Source organism: Bubalus bubalis, chromosome 8, assembly GCF_019923935.1.
Source record: "Bubalus bubalis isolate 160015118507 breed Murrah chromosome 8, NDDB_SH_1, whole genome shotgun sequence".
NCBI lineage: Eukaryota > Metazoa > Chordata > Mammalia > Artiodactyla > Bovidae > Bubalus > Bubalus bubalis.
The window spans coordinates 45,867,423-45,886,002 of NC_059164.1; the positions used below are offsets into that span (position 1 = coordinate 45,867,423).

At 42.7% G+C, this 18,580-nt stretch overlaps 1 protein-coding gene across 10 annotated transcripts in view; it reads right to left on the minus strand.

Annotated features, from left to right (window-relative positions):
• Positions 1-18,580, minus strand: part of SRPK2 (SRSF protein kinase 2) — a 254,237-nt gene that overhangs the window by 18,715 nt on the left and 216,942 nt on the right. For all 10 annotated transcript variants that reach the window (XM_025292018.3, XM_025292013.3, XM_025292017.3 and 7 more), the window contains 4 exons: positions 8,577-8,742; positions 7,406-7,431; positions 5,700-5,946; positions 4,665-5,147 (listed from right to left, as the gene is read on the minus strand). In XM_025292018.3, coding sequence (XP_025147803.1) covers positions 4,665-5,147; positions 5,700-5,946; positions 7,406-7,431; positions 8,577-8,742 — 922 coding nt within the window. The remainder of the gene's footprint in view (positions 1-4,664; positions 5,148-5,699; positions 5,947-7,405; positions 7,432-8,576; positions 8,743-18,580) is intronic.

Consider the following 18,580-nt stretch of genomic DNA (forward strand, 5'->3'; position numbering starts at 1 on the left):
GCTTGGCATCCCAGGCAGGCAGCAAGACCAGGCGGCATGTACCATGAGTAGGGCAGTGAGTGGGTGAGGCATCCAAGACCTGGGGCGCCCACAAAGCTTCCCAGGAGGGGCCAGAAAATGCGAGAGAACTCTGGGTGACATTTTAGCCCTCAAGACCTGTTCCTCAGACTGATGGATCAACCCAAGTCAGTCAGACTCTGGTGTTTTCTTTTTTTCTATCTGCCCTAGGCCCACATCCCTCTTTATAAAGAAGTTGTAACACCATGAGGTCTCACCAAAGGCCAGGTATGAGCCAAGGAGAAGAAACACAGAAATCAGAAATGATAAGGGCGGCAGCACAGAGACCCACACAGACACGTGAGTGTTCACACTGAACAGGGAATGGGCTGAGAAACTGAGTTCCAGAGAAAGCAAAAATGCTGTCCCAACAGACCGATGGCCACACCGGAAATGGCCAGATGAATCCCTCCTACCACTAAATAAAGGAGAGTCAGAAGGCACAACAGTGGAATTAGAGCTTTGCAGAACTGGATTCAAATTTAATTTTCAACATCTGCAAGTTACAAATGACTTAAACACTGTGAGGCTCAGTTCTCAGTAAAGGAGGAAGAGAAAAGGACCATCCTCACCCCCCAAAACACAAGCAGACCAAACACAGGAGAGCTAGGGGCTCCACTCTACCTGCCCTCTGAGGCCAAGGCTTCTATTTAGGCCAGAGAGGGACCAGACAAGGATGAGAGGCCACGTGGTGGGTGCCACCACTCCAAACGTGAAGCACAGCTTCTACACACTGCATTTCACTTTTGCAAGCATCACAAAGTCAAACCACTGTTAATCCAGGCACCACCGGTACAGTTTCTTTGCATTTAATACTCCTGGCTTCTGAGCACCAGACAAAGTCTCTTTGGTGACCTGCTGTTAGCCTCCGGGTTTCTGTCTGTGCATGGTTACCCAGCACACAATGCCTTCCAAATGATACTCGGAAATCTACCTCAAAAATTTAACCATACTCAGAACACACAGGAGGTAAAAGAGAATCAGTTTGCATCTCTTTTCTCAGTGTGACAGTTTCCTGCTCTAAGTGTCTGTGAAAGGTTACCAGACTACAACACTCAAAAAGGCCCATTTAAATACAGGGACACACACACTCGCTACATAATCATAGACATTTTGCTTCGCCCAGAAATCAGATCACCTCTCCTGATTCAGTCACTATTATGCAACTATATCATGGCTTATCCTTGCTCTCTGCTACTAAGGAGGGAATGAAAAGTGCAAAGAGAAAGGCAGGAAGATTTCGCTTCAGGAAGGGCTGGTGCTGTTAAGTCTCTGAGTGTCACTGTATTCATGCCATCAAGTGAGCCTGGGTGCCAGCAAGATGCCGCCCAGCGGGGCCGCCATGATGAACAGCCACCGTCACTTATCTGCAAGGCACTGTGCAGGCCTTCACTGATACTTTAAGTTTAAAACAGCCTTACAAGGAAGGCATGAATAGTCTCTTTATATGCAGGAGATTTAATACCAGCCCAAGGAAAGAGCAGAACTATAAGATTTAACACTCAAACCGTACCTCTCTGTTCACCAAGTATTTACGAGTCCCTTCCATGTGGCGACTGCCGTCCGGGCACCAGAAGAGCAAGGTTCTGCCACCACACCCTAATTAGGAAACTCACATGCTCGTTGAGAATATGGATGATAAATAAATAAAACGAATGATTCACATACTATGTCAAGTAACTCTATATGCTAAGAAGAAAAAAGCAGAGAACAGAGATGGATTACTGATGAGGGCATTCAGCCCAAGGGGTCTTTTCTGAGAAGGTGATGTTTGAGGAGCGGTCTGAACGCAGGGCAGCATGAAGGAGAGAGGCTCTGGGCAGACATGACAGCAAGTCCAAAGCGCAGAGAGGCAGAAATAAACTTGCGCCCTTGAGAAACTTCAGAAAGAAGACCGTGTGGGAGGAGCAGAACCAGCAGGGGAGACAGAGGTGGGTGGGGACGGTATCAGAAGGAGAGGCGCTAGGGATGGACTGTGCGGGGCTGTCAGCTTCAGAGAATGAGGTGGAAATATCTTGGAGATTGGGGGTGGGGGCATGCTTTAAAAAGCCCTCTCTGAACTGCTCTGCAGGAAACAGTCTAGGGAGCAAGAGTGGGAAAGAGAAGAGCGTGGAGCTGTGTTCCAGCGTCTAGCCAAGCACTGCCGACGACACGGCCACCACGAGGTGAGGGCGACAGGACGTGTGCACTGCAAGCGCCACCCTGCTCCCAGGACTCTCTAATACTATACAAGAGTAAAATATATATACAGAATATTATTTGTGTGTGTATATATATATCCAGCAGCTAATAATCCAAGAGGAACCCTGCCTCCTCTTCCCAACCTTCAGTGGCTACACAATTACTCCAGGGAGAAGTTCACATTCTCTAGCCTGCCACATAAGGTGATCCTCAATCTTCTCATTCCAGCCCCAGCATTTCTTCTACTATTTCTTGATATACACCCTCTGCTGCAACAACAAGGATCCACACAAACTGAGTGAAGAGTACTTCTTCCACTTCCTGTTCTTTAGTGCCCCGTGGCCAACTGCCAGCCTCCAGGACAGGATCCTCCCAACAGGAAACAAAGCACCTCCGTGCGGAGGCTGTCCACAGTTCTCCAACGACCAGGCTTTGAAAACCCAAACTGAGTGCCTCCAAACAAATGACTGGATGAACGAAAAGGTCAGCTTGGTAACAGACTGGCACCAGAGGGAAAACCAGACCTGCTCTTTCTCCCAGAAGCATCAGCAAGCATGCCACGTTCACACAGACACTCGATATTAGGACTTAAAAATAAATAGGGAAGAGACCTGCTACACTTGAGATTACTAAACCTTTTTATGCTGTTTACTCCATCAACAAAAGATGTTTGAACATTCATTTCAATATATGCGTGTTTATAAAGTTTACATACTACTGTTCCTATACATTATGTACATTATAAAACATTTACAAGATCTTAATAGCAAAAACTACTCAGCAACAAGTCTGAATTCAGCCTGGGTCCTGTCCCAAGTATGAACTTGGGACCCGTGGTTCTAGAAGAGCGAGGAGGCACCTGGAGAATAATGAGATTGTGTCAAAAGGACCCAAGAACCAAATTGAAGAGGCTGACAAAGGCCAAATTTGGGGTAATTCTGGCATTAAAAAAAAAAAAGCTGTAAATGATAACAACACACAATTGGATGTGTTAATCGAAAGAAAAAAGAATCAGTGAGTCCGTACCACAGAGGAACACGGAAGGTACGTCAGGGAGGGGGTGATTCGGGAAAGAGCATGAAAGCCTCGCACCTTCCCCAGACACCATGCCCTGCGCATCCCTTCCATCCGGCTGTTGCTGACTTACATCCTTTCTTCATTAACAGACCATCCAGCAGCTAGCTGACTGTTTTCCTGAGTTCTGTGAGCTGCTCTAACAAATTAATCTAACCCCAGGACAGCATCACGGAAACCTCCAATTCAGAACTTACCAGAAGCAGAGATGACGACTTGGACTTGTGACGGGTTGGGGGTGGGGGATTGATACAGTCTGATGAAACTGAGCCCTAGACCCTGGCATGTGACCCTATCTCCAGGCAGTGTCAAACTTGACTTAAACTGCGAGACACTGAGCCGGCGCTGGAGAGCTATTTAGCGTAGGAAAGCCCCTACACATACACTTGGTACCTGAAGTGTCAGCAGTAGTACGGGAATAGAATGAGGGTCAAGGAGAATAAGAGGTGAGTTTTTCCTTAGATGAAGCCACATGGCTTGTGAAAGCATTTCAAGCACTTTTAAACCTGGTCAGAGTAAAGGTAGACAGGAGGAGAATACGTCTATCCAAGTTACAAGAAAAACCACACCCTTAGGATGACTAGCTGTGGCCAGTGAGTAACAGAGGACTCTGCAGGTCTCTGGGGCTGCAGAACATCCTGAGCTATTTGCAGGACTGGCTCATCAACGGACTCGCCATGTGTTAACATTCTTGTCAGCAGAGGGAGCAGAGGAGGTTTCTGAGCTTTTCCTCTGTGGGCCAGAGTGCAAGCCAACTGTGACACAGTTTGCCTCCTGAAGTCCCCCAGCACACTGCAGGCAGAGATATGTCATGTGGCATCCACCCTCAAAATCAGGGTTTGATATACACCATCACCACATTTAAACCTACGTCACTTCCTTTAAAATTTTAACAGCAGAGTGGTGGAATCAAGAACAGCTATCAAAATAAAGATATTTTTTCCTCAATACAGATAGAGAGCAGGCACATCTTCCCTTGACTAGAAATGAAGCAGAACAAAAAAACCAAAAACTAAACATAGCATTTTTATCAGATGGAAGTACACTATAGAAAGCTACAGGGCAAAGTGCTAGACTTGGAAAACTTTTGCAAAGGTATCATCACTAAGACAGAAGAAGGAAAAAAAAAACTCCGAAATGGGATCTGATATGCAGAGGGCAAGAGAAATCCTAGTGGCCCAGGATATTTTTAAAATTATACTAACTTACTCACGGTTACAAAAGTAATAAAATAAAAGTGCTTACTGCATACACACATGGCTATACCTCCTCCAGGGAATCCCCTTCCCAGTATCTGTCAGGGGCAGGACACTCAGGGACTGAAAGCAGAGCTCATGGGAAGGAACACTTACTTTTTGGCAAATCCCCAGTGCTGGAGGCTGAAACTGTCCTGCTTCTGTCATGGGATGGACTGCTTTCCTCATGCTCAGTAAGGGGGGATCCCTCAGAAAGTGCAGAGCCACAAGCCACAGGTTCTAAGGGCCCAGAGAACAATGATGTGGAAAATTCTGGAAACTGTGACTCGGGAATTTTATGTCGTCCATTTGGCAATTCACCATTGAATTGTTCATAGGAGCTGCTATACGTGTAATCGCTTTCTGCATTTGGCTCATCGAGGTTACATTCCTCGGGATTTGGGCAATCTTCCTCATCGTCGTCTTCATCATCCAGCTGTTGCTCCAGTAAGAAGGGGCCGTTCTCAATATGGCCGTTAGTTTTCGGTGATTCTATCCAGGTAGGGTCTATGTTCGCGAGCTCCTGTTCAACATCGTCTTCATCTTTCTCAGTGTTCTCTTTCTCAGTGTCTTCTTTCTCCTCCTGGTCCTCAGCTTCACCTTACGAAGCGGAAGGGTGAGAATTAGAGCTTGTCACTCTCCTGAACAGACTGCACTAGGCATTTATCCTCTCCAACAAGAGACATGTTTGAGCGTGCTAACTGCACTTGCTACAGAGCAAATACCTCTGGGCTCTCGGGGTAAATCTCCAGGTTCTCTAAATCTTATTTTTCGTTTACTAAATAACTAGCCTCCTCTTATTAGAAAAAGTTAGCTCTTAGAGAAAATGAGCATAAACAGAGCTGTATTTCCATTTTCTACCCTCTCCTATATAATCTTCAGAGATTGTCTAAGGGTACATTACTGTTAAGTCAAAGCTTAATCACAAAATGAAGGACAATCATTAACATGATAAAGACATGGTGCTTCTCAGACACTTTCCATTAAAAAACAAAAACTATTTTGAAACCTATTTCTGGTGCATATTTTACAAAGCAAGTATCAGACAGCTCCCACATTCTCCAGGGAAGACCCTCAGGTCTGAAACACAGCAGCGCCAAGTCGCCCTGCTTGAGGCCCTGGGGTGCAGCCCGCTCTCCAGTGTTCACTGACCATTGTTATTTGCAGTCTCTCCCTCAGCCACCTCCTCCAGTCCTGCTGTTTTTAGCTTCACCTCTGGGTGGTATTCATCATCTTGCTCATTGGAAGGTACAACTGACGTGACGTTTTCCTCTATTATTTTTCTTTCAGCTTCTCGCTCCAATTCTTCTATTTCCTGCAAGCGCTTTTCCAGTAACTCAGCCTGCCTTTTCTGCTTCTTTTTCATTTTTTTCTTTTTGTTTTTAGATATTTTTCCTATCTACAACATGTTAAGAAAATAGCACAGGTCAGTTTGCTTCTTTTTAAAGCACTATGCAGCAGCGTCTAAGTGCTGGTAACATGGCAAATACCAACACAGTCTGTTTTCTCAGGTCTATTCAATTAAAATCACATGCCCAGACATGAGATCCACAATATGGTTAGCGTTGCAGCAAAGCCAGAAAAAAAAGAAACCAGTGCTGATATCAAGTAGCGGGACTACTACCAGCTCCTGCCAATGGAGAGATACAGCTTAAATCCAGCAAGCCTTTTCCCTTTAAATTCTAAGAACTAAATATGCCGAGGCATTCCTGCCTTTAGACAAGAAGCGTCTCTTACAAGTTTCATTTGCTGCTGCCTGTCTACAAAGTATTAACAATGTTCCCTTCTCTACTGTCTTACTCAACTCTCTGCCAAAACAGGTGTACTTCATTCATGTTTGGTCAACAGCGCTGTTTGTGCTTGGGTCTCACAAAGTTGTTAACAACAGCCAAGACAGCAGGAACTGTAAGAAATGAACATATGAAGTAAAGGGAAAAAAAGAGAAAGCCATGGTTTCAGTCTGCCTCCAGTCATGGCCATCTGACTTGGAAAGTACTGGCAATGGGATCCTCCAGTCTTTCACAGAACCAATAATCAAAGCAAGCTGCTCAAGCCACGGCAGAGCTCAGCAGGCCAGGCGGCAGAATTCTTACAGCTCCCCCTCCTGCTGGGACTCCCACTCCAGACTGAGGGTTGCTGGCTGCACTCTGGAGTTCTGCACATTTCCTTCCAAGGGCTTTCGGGTCATAAAGATCTTTAAAACTTGCAGGTGACCCATTAACTTGAGATATACATATATTCTATGCTTGATTGGAACCAAGACTAAACCAGGTTTAGGTCCTCTGGGCTAGAATTTAATTTCAAACAGCCTGCTTCATGTGCTCACACTTCATATTTTGATAGGAAAACACAGATAACGTTCTTTCACATTTAACTACTAGCTGGAAAAAAATTAGAACAGCAGCTTCAGAAAAAATAGGTAACTTAGAGGCAAAGTAGAAATAATAGAAAGTGTTTGTGGAATAATCACACTTAAAACCCTATCTCTATAACCTCACATTTTATCAGACTCAGCCAACAGCACTCCAGAAAGTACACGAGGAAAACACAGAATTTGGGACAGCTCTAATTATCCCACCTCTAAAAATCACTTCACTTTTTCAAAACATTGTCTTGCATATTTAAGGATACACAGCATTTATAAACATGGCTGTCTTTTACACTAAAATACATGACAACATCTGTGATTGAGAAAGGAACAACAACAGCAACAAATAGTAAAACTAATTGCCTCAAACAACCCTTAAAGAAAAGCTGTTGCAGAAAGAAACAAAAACTAATGTTACAATTAGAAAAGTTCAATAATGACTAGTCACTTTTGACAAGGAGGTAATATAAGTATGTGTGTAAGTACTTACAGGTTTTTGCTGTGGAGCAGTACTCACTAAAAACAAAACAAAACAAAGTGAACATTTAGAGTGAAACAGATACTTATCTTTTTGTAGGTAATCTGAACTGTAAAATGAAATAACTACTGCCTTTCAATGGCTATACAACTTAAACAACTGTTAAATATTAAAGCTTGTTAATCACAGAGCCCTAAAGAAAGTTTATCTAACTCAAACAAATGATTGGCTCTTAAAAAGCAAAGCCATAGTGGTTCACATGGAGTCATTTCTCTTATTAATCTGAAATTAAACACTCATTCATTTCAAAAACACACAATCACAAAACACTGACTGATAAGAAAATGGAGAAGAGTGACACAACCCAACTTGTTTATAGACAATGAGATGAACAATTAATTTACACATCTATGTTTGAAAACTATTTCACAAGTTTATACAACTAAAATAGATCCAATACTACTGCAAATAGTCTAGAAATGACATGAACAGACTTGGCCAATGTCAAAAGCTTAACAGACTATGGTTCCATTATCTAAACAGCAACCTGATGGTAGAAAACAAGATTCCTAAGTGGCTCATCTGCCAACAGCCTCAGTTTGAGGGCCTTCCCGCTGCAGTCCCTGTGTATACCTGACAGCACACTAGGGCAGAAAGCACGTGGAGAGAGGATGAAAGCGTCATCCACCCTTCACGGCCACCTTGACACCTTGTGAAAACCAGAAATAAAACTTCATACACCAATGCTCAAGTCAGTTGATCTTCTTTCACCCTGAAGTTCTTGTAACTAATTTTAAGTGCACCAGTTACACTGATGTAACTATGCTCAATGGAGACAAGGAAGCATTCTGCTGATTGTAGGTCGGCTACAGGAAACCTGTTACTATACACTCCTCTGTAGAGAAGTGGCCAACGCAGACAACGTTCAAATGGAAATGAAGCAGCAGGTAAGAAGAGTTCAGTGACCTTTTAAGGGAGGACAAAGCTAAGTAATTCAAATATTAAAGTACAACTTAATTGGGGCATCTTCCTTCTCAAGAAAAAGGTCTACTTATTACCAGTCATCGGGCTCTTATGCAAGTTCTTAACATGTACACATTTAACTCAATTGCTTCCTATGAACAACTTTGCAGGTTCTCAATGCCCCTACACAGACTGACACAAAGCTGGCCCAGCCTCTCACCTGCAGACCCTGAAGGAGGAGGAGCGCCCGCTTTCTGCCACTCAGTGGCCTCGGCTGCCATTCTTCTCACATATGCATCGTCCACACACATCAAGATGTTTTCCGGCTTTATGTCAGTATGAATGATCTTGCACTTACTGTGGAGATAATCTAACCCTTGAAGGACCTGATCACATAAAATCAGAAAGGAGTTATTAATACTTTTATTATTCAACATTTATTTGTAAAATAGTTACAGTCATTACAAGGCACAATAGGAACTTGGGCCCGATAGGAACCCAGGTCCTTCCCATAAGCAACCAGTGGATATCATTCTGGAGATAATTTATGCTCATAGAAGCAAATGCATTTAAACATACGCTTATTAAAATAACAACTGTGGTGAGATGTAATTTACATGTCACACAATTCACTTTTTTTTTCAATTCACCCTTTTAAGTGTACAATAGAATGGTTCTTAGATGTGCAATGGTCATCACTATATAATTTAGAACACGTTCATCACACAAAGAAGAAATACTGCACCCATTAGCAGTCACTCCCCGTCTCCTTCCAACCCCTCTAGCCCTGCTGCTGCTGCTGCTAAGTCACGTCAGTCATGTCCGACTCTGTGCAACCCCATAGACGGCAGCCCACCGGGTTCCCCCGTCCCTGGGATTCTCCAGGCAAGAGCACTGGAGTGGGTTGCCATTTCCTCCTCCAATGCATGAAAGTGAAAAGTAAAAATGAAGTCGCTCAGTCGTGTCCGACTCTTAGCAACCCCATGAACTGCGGCCTACCAGGCTCCTCCGTCCATGGGATTTTCCAGGCAAGAGTACTGGAGTGGGTTGCCATTGCCTTCTCCGCCTCTAGCCCTAGGCAACCACTAATTTACTTTCTGGGTTTGGACATTTTACGTAAGTGGAATGACACAGAGTGGTCTTTTGTACCTGGCCCAATACTTTCAAGATTCATCCATGTGTAGCATGTAGCAATACCTCATTTCTTTTAAATGCCAAATAATTTTCCACTGAAAATACCACATTTTGTTTAGTCATTCAATGATGAACATTTGAGTTCTTTCCATTTTATGGCTACTATAAATATATTGCTATAAACATTCATGTACAAGTTTCTATGTAGACATGTCTTTATTTTTCTTAGTAGTGTAACTGTTGGGTCATACTGTAACTCTATCTTTAGTCTTTCAATAAACTGCCAAACTGTTTTATCCTATGGCTGCATCATTTTACACTCCCATCAGCAATGTGCAAGGATTCCAATTTTTTCATGATGGTCAATACTTGCTATCTGTCTTTTCATTTTAGTCACTCTAGTGGGTGTGAAGTGTGTATCTCATTGATCTGCATTCCCATAATGGCTAATGATGTCTGTACATTTCTAATATTGTAGGAAAGGAGAATTAGGTAGCTTTGGTACCCAGGCAATAAACTATAGTTCTGAACTAAAAGAAACTAAAAGAAACCAAGATATTCACATACTTACCGTGTGTGTGTGTGTGTGTGTATATATATACACACACACACACACACATGTATACATTTAACCCAACTGCTTCCTATGAACAATATATATATATATATCAAAAATTACATTATATATATATTACATATATATGTATATGTAATATACATATATAACATATGTATTATATATATAATGTATTATATATATACATTTTATATATATCAAAAATTACAGAGTATGGTGACCTAAATGTCAGGCCAAAGTTTTTCTGGAATTCTTTCCATAAGAGGGGAATTCTTTCTTTTCATAAGGAAAAAAATATTTTAAAATTAAAATACAGTTCATGTTCCCATATATTACAAATTCTACATGCTCAATAAACATTAGTATTTGATAACTATCTTCATTCACACATTCTAAGTCATTTGGTGGTCTTGATCACATTAGACAAGGAAGTGAGGAGAAGATAAGCAGAAGATATCTAATACTGAACAACTCGGAAAAGTTCTCAGCAAAAACCCAATGCTTCTGTCTACCTTCAGTTTCTTGCTAAACAATCTTGAAAGTGAAAGTCCCTCAGTTGTGTTCGACTCTTTGCGACCCCATGGACTATACAGTCCATGGAATTCTCCAGGCCAGAATACTGGAGTGGGGAGCCTTTCTCTTCTTCAGATCTTCCCAACCCAGGAATCCAACCCAGGTCTCCCGCACTGCAGGCAGATTCTTCAGCAGCTGAGCCACCAGGGAAGCCCAAACAATCTTAAGATGACAAAATATTAGTAAGTGAAGGCACAGAGATTTCGCAAGGAAAGTAGAAGGAACATGAGTCTCTTAACCAAGATGAAAATCCTCACATTCATTTAAAAAACTTTTCCTTGGAAATACTTTCACATGACTTCACTGACTGAGCATCAGTTGAGCTCCTATAACAGGCTGCATACTCTTACAGATGTTTGATACATAGCAATAAACAAAGTTCCCCATTTCCACGAGGCTTTGACTTTTTTACCTTAAAATTAATATTTAATGTTTTAGATAATACTTCAACTAGAATATGTTTAAATTATGTTTAAAATGTCAAAAGACCAACAGTAGGAAATATATCATTATATGTTTCCATTGAGAATAAGGCTATAATTCTGAAGGGAACACAATTCAATGAGCCTGTATATATTCACTGGCATTCATGCATCTTCTTTGTGCAAACTGAAGTATCACATGGAATTCTTACATATGAGTAGTAAGAGAAATTCTGAGAAGTACAAGAAATTAATGGACAAGTACACTGATGACTTCCAGTCTGTGGAAGTACAAGGAATAAGACTTTTAGAAAGTTTAAACTATTTTAAATTATTTCAACTAAAATTTCACTTTAATCATCAAATATTAACTCAAAGTTAAAATGTCAGCATCTTTCCAAAAATATCTTTCACTACCATCTCATGAACAAGTTGCTCCTAACTTTCCACCTTAGTTCTTTCACAGTTCTTAGGTTGTTTCACTGTGTGTGAAGCTACTTAGCAAGAGTTAATATGATCCAGTATCCAAATGTGTTAAAATGAATTTCAATGAAAATGAGACACTTGAGATGAGCAAAGTGTTCTCAGTAAGAATTTAAGGTTTCAGATATTTAATTCCTTTCATGGATCACTGCCTTGTTGTGGCAAAGGGGCTTGCATAACTCAATGAAGCTATGAGCTATGCCATGCAGAGCCACCCAAGACGGACATGTCATAGCAGAGAGTTCTGATAAAACGACCCACTGGAGGAGGGATTGGCAAACCACCCCAGTTATACCTGCCATAAGAACCTTCATGAGCTATTTAAAAAGGTCAAAAAGATATGACACCAAAAGATGAGTCCCCTAGGTCTAAGGTGTCCAATATGCTCCTGGGGAAGAGTAGAGGAGAAATACTAACAGAATGAATAAAGTGGCTGGGCTAAAGTGGATACAACGCTCAGTTGTGGATGTGTCTGGTTGTCGAAAGTAAAATCCGGTGCTGCAAAGAACAGTACTGCATAGGAACCTGGAATGTTAGGTCCACGAATCAAGGTGAGTTGTGAGTGATCAAGCAGGAGATGGTAAGAATAAACAACGATGTCCTAGGAATCAGCAAACTAAAATGGACAGGAATGGACGAATTTAATTCAGATGAACATTGTATTTACAACTGTGGGCAAGAATCCCAAAGAAGAAACAGAGTAACCCTCATAATCAACAAACGAGTCTGAAATGCAGGACTTGGGTGTAACCTCAAAAATGAAAGAACGATCTCGGTTCGTTTCCAAGGCAAGCCATTCAATCTCACAGTAATTCAAGTCTATGGAGAAGGAAATGGCAACCCACTCCAGTGTTCTTGCCTGGAGAATCCTGTGGATGGAGGAGCCTGGTGGGCTGTTGTCTATGGGGTCGCACAGAGTTAGACACGACTGAAGCGACTTAGCATGCATGCCCATTCCACTGATGCCAAAGAAATTGAAATTGATCAGTTCCATGAAGACCTAGAAGACCTCCTAGAACTAACACCTAAAAAAGATATTCTATGCATCAATGGGGATTGGAATGCAAAAGTAGGAAGTCAAGATATACCTGGAGTAATAGGCAAGTTTGGCCTTAGAGAACAAAAAATAAAGCGGGGCAAACAAAGGCTAACTGAATTCTGCATTAGTCATAGCAAATACTCTGTTTCAACAACACAAGAGACAACTTTACACATAGACATCACCAAATGGTCAATACCGAAATCAAACCGATTCCATTCTTTGTAGTCGAAGATGGAGAAGCTGTATATAGTCAGCAAAAACAAGCCCTGGAGCTGACTGTGGCTTAGACTATGATAGCAAAATTCAGGTTTAAACTACAGAAAACTGAGAAAAACACTAGGCCAGCAGGTATGACTTAAATCAAATCCTGTATGAATTCGCAGTAGAGGTAACAAGTATATTCAAGGGATTAGATCTATATGACAGAGTGTCTGAAGAACTATGGACAGAGGTCCGTAGTATTGTACAGGAGGCGGTGAACAAAACCATCCCAAAGAAAAGGAAAAGCAAGACGGCAAAGCGGTTATTTGAGGAGGCTTTACAAACAGCAGAAGAACAAAGAGAAGGGAAAAATGAGAGAGGTAAAGGTACATCCAGTTAAAAGCAGAGTTTCAAAGAACAGCTAGAAGAGAAGAAGGCCTTCTTCAATGAACAGTGTTTAATAATGGAAGAAAACAACAAAAGAGGTAAGACTAGAGATCTCTTCAGGAAAATTGGAAACATCAAGGGAGCATTCTGCCCAAAGATGGGCACAATAAAGGATAAAAATGGTAGAGACCTAGTAGACACTGAAGAGATTGAGAAGAGATGGAAAAAAAATACATAAAAGAACTGTATCAAAAAGATCTTAATGAACTGGATTACTACAATGGTGTGGTGAGTCACCCAGAGCTAGACATCCTGGAGCGTGAAGTCAGGTGGGCCTTAAGAAGCACTGCTGTTAATAAAGCTAGTGAATGTGATGAAATTCCAGCAGAACTATCCAGATCCCTAGAGGACAGGACTTCCCTGATGGCTCATATGGTAAAGTGTCTGCCTATAATGCGGGAGACTCCCTGGAGAAGGAAATGGCAACCCACTCCACTACTCTTGCCTGGAAAATCCCATGGATGGAGGAGCCTGGTAGGCTACATACAGTCCATGGGGTTGCAAAGGGTTGGACACGACTGAGTGACTTCACTTCAAGAGAGGATGCCATCAGTGTTTTGCATTCATTATGTCAGCAAATCTGCAAGACCCAGCAGTGGCCACTGGACTGGAAAAGGTTAATCCTCACCCCAATTCCCAGGAAGGGCAATACCAAAGAATGTGCTAACCATCAGACAATTGCAGCTATCTCCCATGCTAGTAAAATCATGCTTAAAATCTTGCATGCTAGGCTTCAGCATTATGCGAACCAAGAACTTCCAGGTGTCCAAGCTGTGTTCGGAAAAGGAAGAACAACTAGAAATCAAATTGCCAGCATTCACTGGATTATAGAGAAAGCAAGGGAATTTCAGAAAAACATCTATCTCTGTTTCATCAACTACACTAAAGGCTTTGGCTGTATGAATCATGACAAACTGCGGAAAGTTCTTAGAGAGACGGGAATATCAGACCATCTTACTGTCTCCTGAGAAACCTGTATGCAGGTCAAAAAGCAACAGTTAGAACCCTGTATGGAACAAATGATTGGTTCAGGATTCAGAAAGGAGCACGACAGGGCTGTCTGCTGTCACCTTGTTTGTTTAACCTGTACGCCAAGCACATCATGAGAAATGCTGGGTTGGATGAGTTACAAGCGGGAATCAAGATAGGAGGGAGAAACATCAACAACCTCAGATACGCAGATGATACCATTCTAAATGGCAGAAAGTGAAGAGGAACTAAAGAGCCTCTCAATGAGGTGAAGGAGCAGAGTGAAAGAGCCAGCTTAAGACTAAATATTTAAAAAATTAAGATCATGGCATCCACCCCCATTCAGTTCAGTTCAATTCAGCCGCTTAGTCGTGTCCGACTCTTTGTGACCCCATGAATCGCAGCACGCCAGGCCTCCCTGTCCATCACCAACTCCCGGAGTTCACTCAGACTCACATCCATCAAGTCAGTGATGCCATCCAGCCATCTCATCCTCTGTCGTCCCCTTCTCCTCCTGCCCCCAATCCCTCCCAGCATCAGAGTCTTCTCCAATGAGTCAACTCTTCGCATGAGGTGGCCAAAGTACTGGAGTTTCAGCTTTAGCATCATTCCTTCCAAAGAAATCCCAGGGCTGATCTCCTTGCAGTCCAAGGGACTCTCAGGAGTCCTCTCCAACACCACAGTTCAAAAGCATCAATTCTTCGGCGCTCAGCTTTCTTCACAGTCCAACTCTCACATCCATACATGACCACAGGAAAAACCATAGCCTTGACTAGACAGACCTTTGTTGGCAAAGTAATGTCTCTGCTTTTCAATATGCTATCTAGGTTGGTCATAACTTTCCTTCCAAGGAGTAAGCATCTTTTAATTTCATGGCTGCAATCACCATCTGCAGTGATTTTGGAGCCCAAAAAAATAAAGTCTGACACTGTTTCCATTGTTTCCCCATCTATTTGGCCATGAAGTGATGGGACCAGATGCCATAATCTTCGTTTTCTGAATGTTGAGCTTTAAGCCAACTTTTTAACTCTCCACTTTCACTTTCATCAAGAGGCTTTTGAGTTCCTCTTCACTTTCTGCCATAAGGGTGGTGTCATCTGCATATCTGAGGTTATTGATATTTCTTCCGGCAATCTTGATTCCAGCTTGTGCTTCTTCCAGTCCAGCGTTTCTCATGATGTACTCTGCATAGAAGTTAAATAAGCAGGGTGACAATATACAGCCTTGGCGTACTCCTTTTCCTATTTGGAACCAGTCTGTGGTTCCATGTCCAGTTCTAACTGTGGCTTCCTGACCTGCATACAGATTTCTCAAGAGGCAGGTCAGGTGGTCTGGTATTCCCATCTCTTGAAGAATTTTCCACAGTTTATTGTGATCCACACAGTCAAAGGCTTTGGCATAGTCAATAAAGCAGAAATAGATGTTTTTCTGGAACTCTCTTGCTTTTTCCATGATCCAGCAGATGTTTTCAATGTGATCTCTGGTTCCTCTGCCTTTTCTAAAACCAGCTTGAACATCAGGAAGTTCACGTTTCACATATTGCCAAAGCCTGGCTTGGAGGATTTTGAGCATTACTTTACTAGCATGTCAGATGAGTGCAAATGTGCAGTAGTTTGAAGTGTGGGAATGGAATGAAAACGGACCTTTTCCAGTCCTATGGCCACTGCTGAGTTTTCCAAATTTGCTGGCATATTGAGTGCAGCACTTTCACAGCATCATCTTTCAGGATTTGAAATAGCTTAACTGGAATTCCATCACCTCCACTAGCTTTGTTTGTAGTGATAGCAAATTGAAAGGAAATGGTGGAAATAGTGACAGATTTCCTCTTCCTGGGCTCCAAAATCACTGCAGCCATGAAATCAGAAGATGACTGCTTCTGGGCAAGAAAGAAATGACAAACCTAGACAGTGTGTTGAAAAGCAGAGACATTACTCTGCCAACAAAAGTCCATATAGTCCATATGGTCTTGGCCAGTGGTCACATACTGTTGTGAGAGCTGGACTGTAAAGAAGGCAGAATATCAAAGAATATATGCCTTTGAACTGTGGTGCTAGGGTAAGACTCATGAGAGTCCTTTGGACAGGAAGGAGACCAAACCAGTCAATCTTAAGGGAGATCAACCCTGAATATTCACTGTAAGGACTGATGCTGAAGCTAAAGTTCCAGTATTTTGGTCATCTGATGCGAACAGCCGATTCACTGGAAAAGTCCCTGATTCTGGGAAAGACTCAGGGCAGAAGGAGCTGAAGGCGTTCAGAAGATGAGATGGTTGGACAGCATCACCGATGCAATGAACATGAACTTGGGCAAACTCTGTGCGGAGAGGGACGGGAGGCCTGGTATGCTGCAGTCCCTGGGGTCACAGAGTTGGACATGACTGGTCAACTGAACAACAACCGCACTCAACACAGTTAACCTTCCTCAAGAAATATTGCTTATGTCTAACAACAAACATAAAGAGAAGACTTGAACACAAGGAAAAGACTATTGCTTTCAGGGATAAACTAATTATGATAACGCAAATCTTGAAGAAAACAGCTAAGAGACAGCATGGAACACTGTTAAATCATGATCTTGGGACTCAGACCACCCCTGCATTACTTCTCAATCACTCATTCACAAGGCAAGGTACTTAAGCTGCCTGACCTTCCATTTTCTTATCTATAAAAGGGGGAACATTATCCATTAGACAGAAATGTGAGAAGAATTAATGTATGAAAACCTCACAGTACAATGTCTAGCTCACAGGAAGCTCAAACTAAATGGTAAAATGAACTAAGTCAGAAGATTTGTATTGATACTGACTTAATAAACATAACTTCGCTAAGTCTCTTATTAAATTTCTCTGGGTCTCATTTCTCCCATCTATAATATGAATTGGATCTACCTGATGATTCTTTTAATGAATACTGATACATTTTTAAAATATATAGCTATAAGAATGATTTTATTTTCAAAAATAGCATTTCTGTTCTCAGCCAGTGAAGTTAAAGCATCCCAAAACCCAAAATCAAAAAATGATAGGCAATCTTACAAAAATTTATGCCAAATATTATAACAATAAAAAAAACAATCAACAAATCAAATTTCACACTCAAGGATAGATCTCCCTTGTCTTACTACAGAACGTGTATATCTCTTGCCTAAAAAACATACTTGGCCTCATCAGCAGGAGGCAGCAGAGATCCTCGCTGCCATCTGCTCCATCATGAGACCCCAGGTCAAGTCATCATAGCCGGGCCAGGAACAGGCTGCATCCCACGCCAGGGAGGCAGCTCCCACCCCACGGGCAGGGCCCGTTCTCTTCGTGTGAGGCAGCAGTAGTGCAGGCCTGCAGGCAGAGCTCTGGGCTGGAAGCCAGGAGATTTCAGTTCTGGTTCAGGAACTGACTAGCTATGGCTCAGAGTGTCTCTTCCCTCCCCTGACCTCAAATTCAGCCATAAAATAAGGCACTTGGTTAGGACAGTCTCTAATATTTCTGTCTAGGCACCTATGAACCATGCGAAAGACCATTTATTACTGGTGTTAACAACATAAACTAACTCCCTTTCCACCTTGGTGTGCTAGAAATCGGTCCTGTCACATACAGAAAGGACGGAGTAAGTTGGGAATAACATGGAGGTTTCACCTGAATGTATCTCCCAGGGCCTGCTCACCACCCACAGAAAGCTTCCCCCTAAATTCTAAACTGAACAGAGAAACAGAACAAGAGCAATTCTGCACATTCTCTTCTGACTCTGGTCACAATATGGGCGCCTTTCTTCTGCCACACCAGAACAAAGGACGCAGGGCAAGGAGAGGGGGTGACCTCTGATGACATGGGCAAGGCCTTGTAACCAGCACCAGGGAGACCCGACCAGCGGCAGAGGGGCTGGCCGTGCAGGGGAGTGCCCAGGGCAACAGCACCACACGGGGACACTGGTCCTTGTGGACATGGAGGGTAACAGCAGAGAGCGTTCCTCAAGCCAGAGGCTTTGCTCCTGGGAAAGCTAAAGCTCCCAGAGGATCTCTCTTCCTCACGAGGACAGAGGACAGACAGTAGGTAAATGCTACAAGCTGCTCCGACAAGCACATGCTAGACTGAATGAGAAGTGTGGGGAACACCTGCCACAATCACCGACGACGAGGGCCACGGACACTTTCCTCATCCACTCTGTCCTGAAATCTCCCTGCTCCTTGTTCTTTCCAACTCTGAGCAGCGAAAATTAATGAGAAAGTTAAGTAGCTGTACTTAACTTCTGAATACAGTCAGGACAAAAGATAAAACACTGCCTAGCACTGCAGCGCAGAGGAATGAGCTGGGGAAGGGGCTCGATTCCCTTGAAGGGAGCAGCTTCCCTGAATTTCTGAGTTGCATACCCAGCACTCTGAGGAGG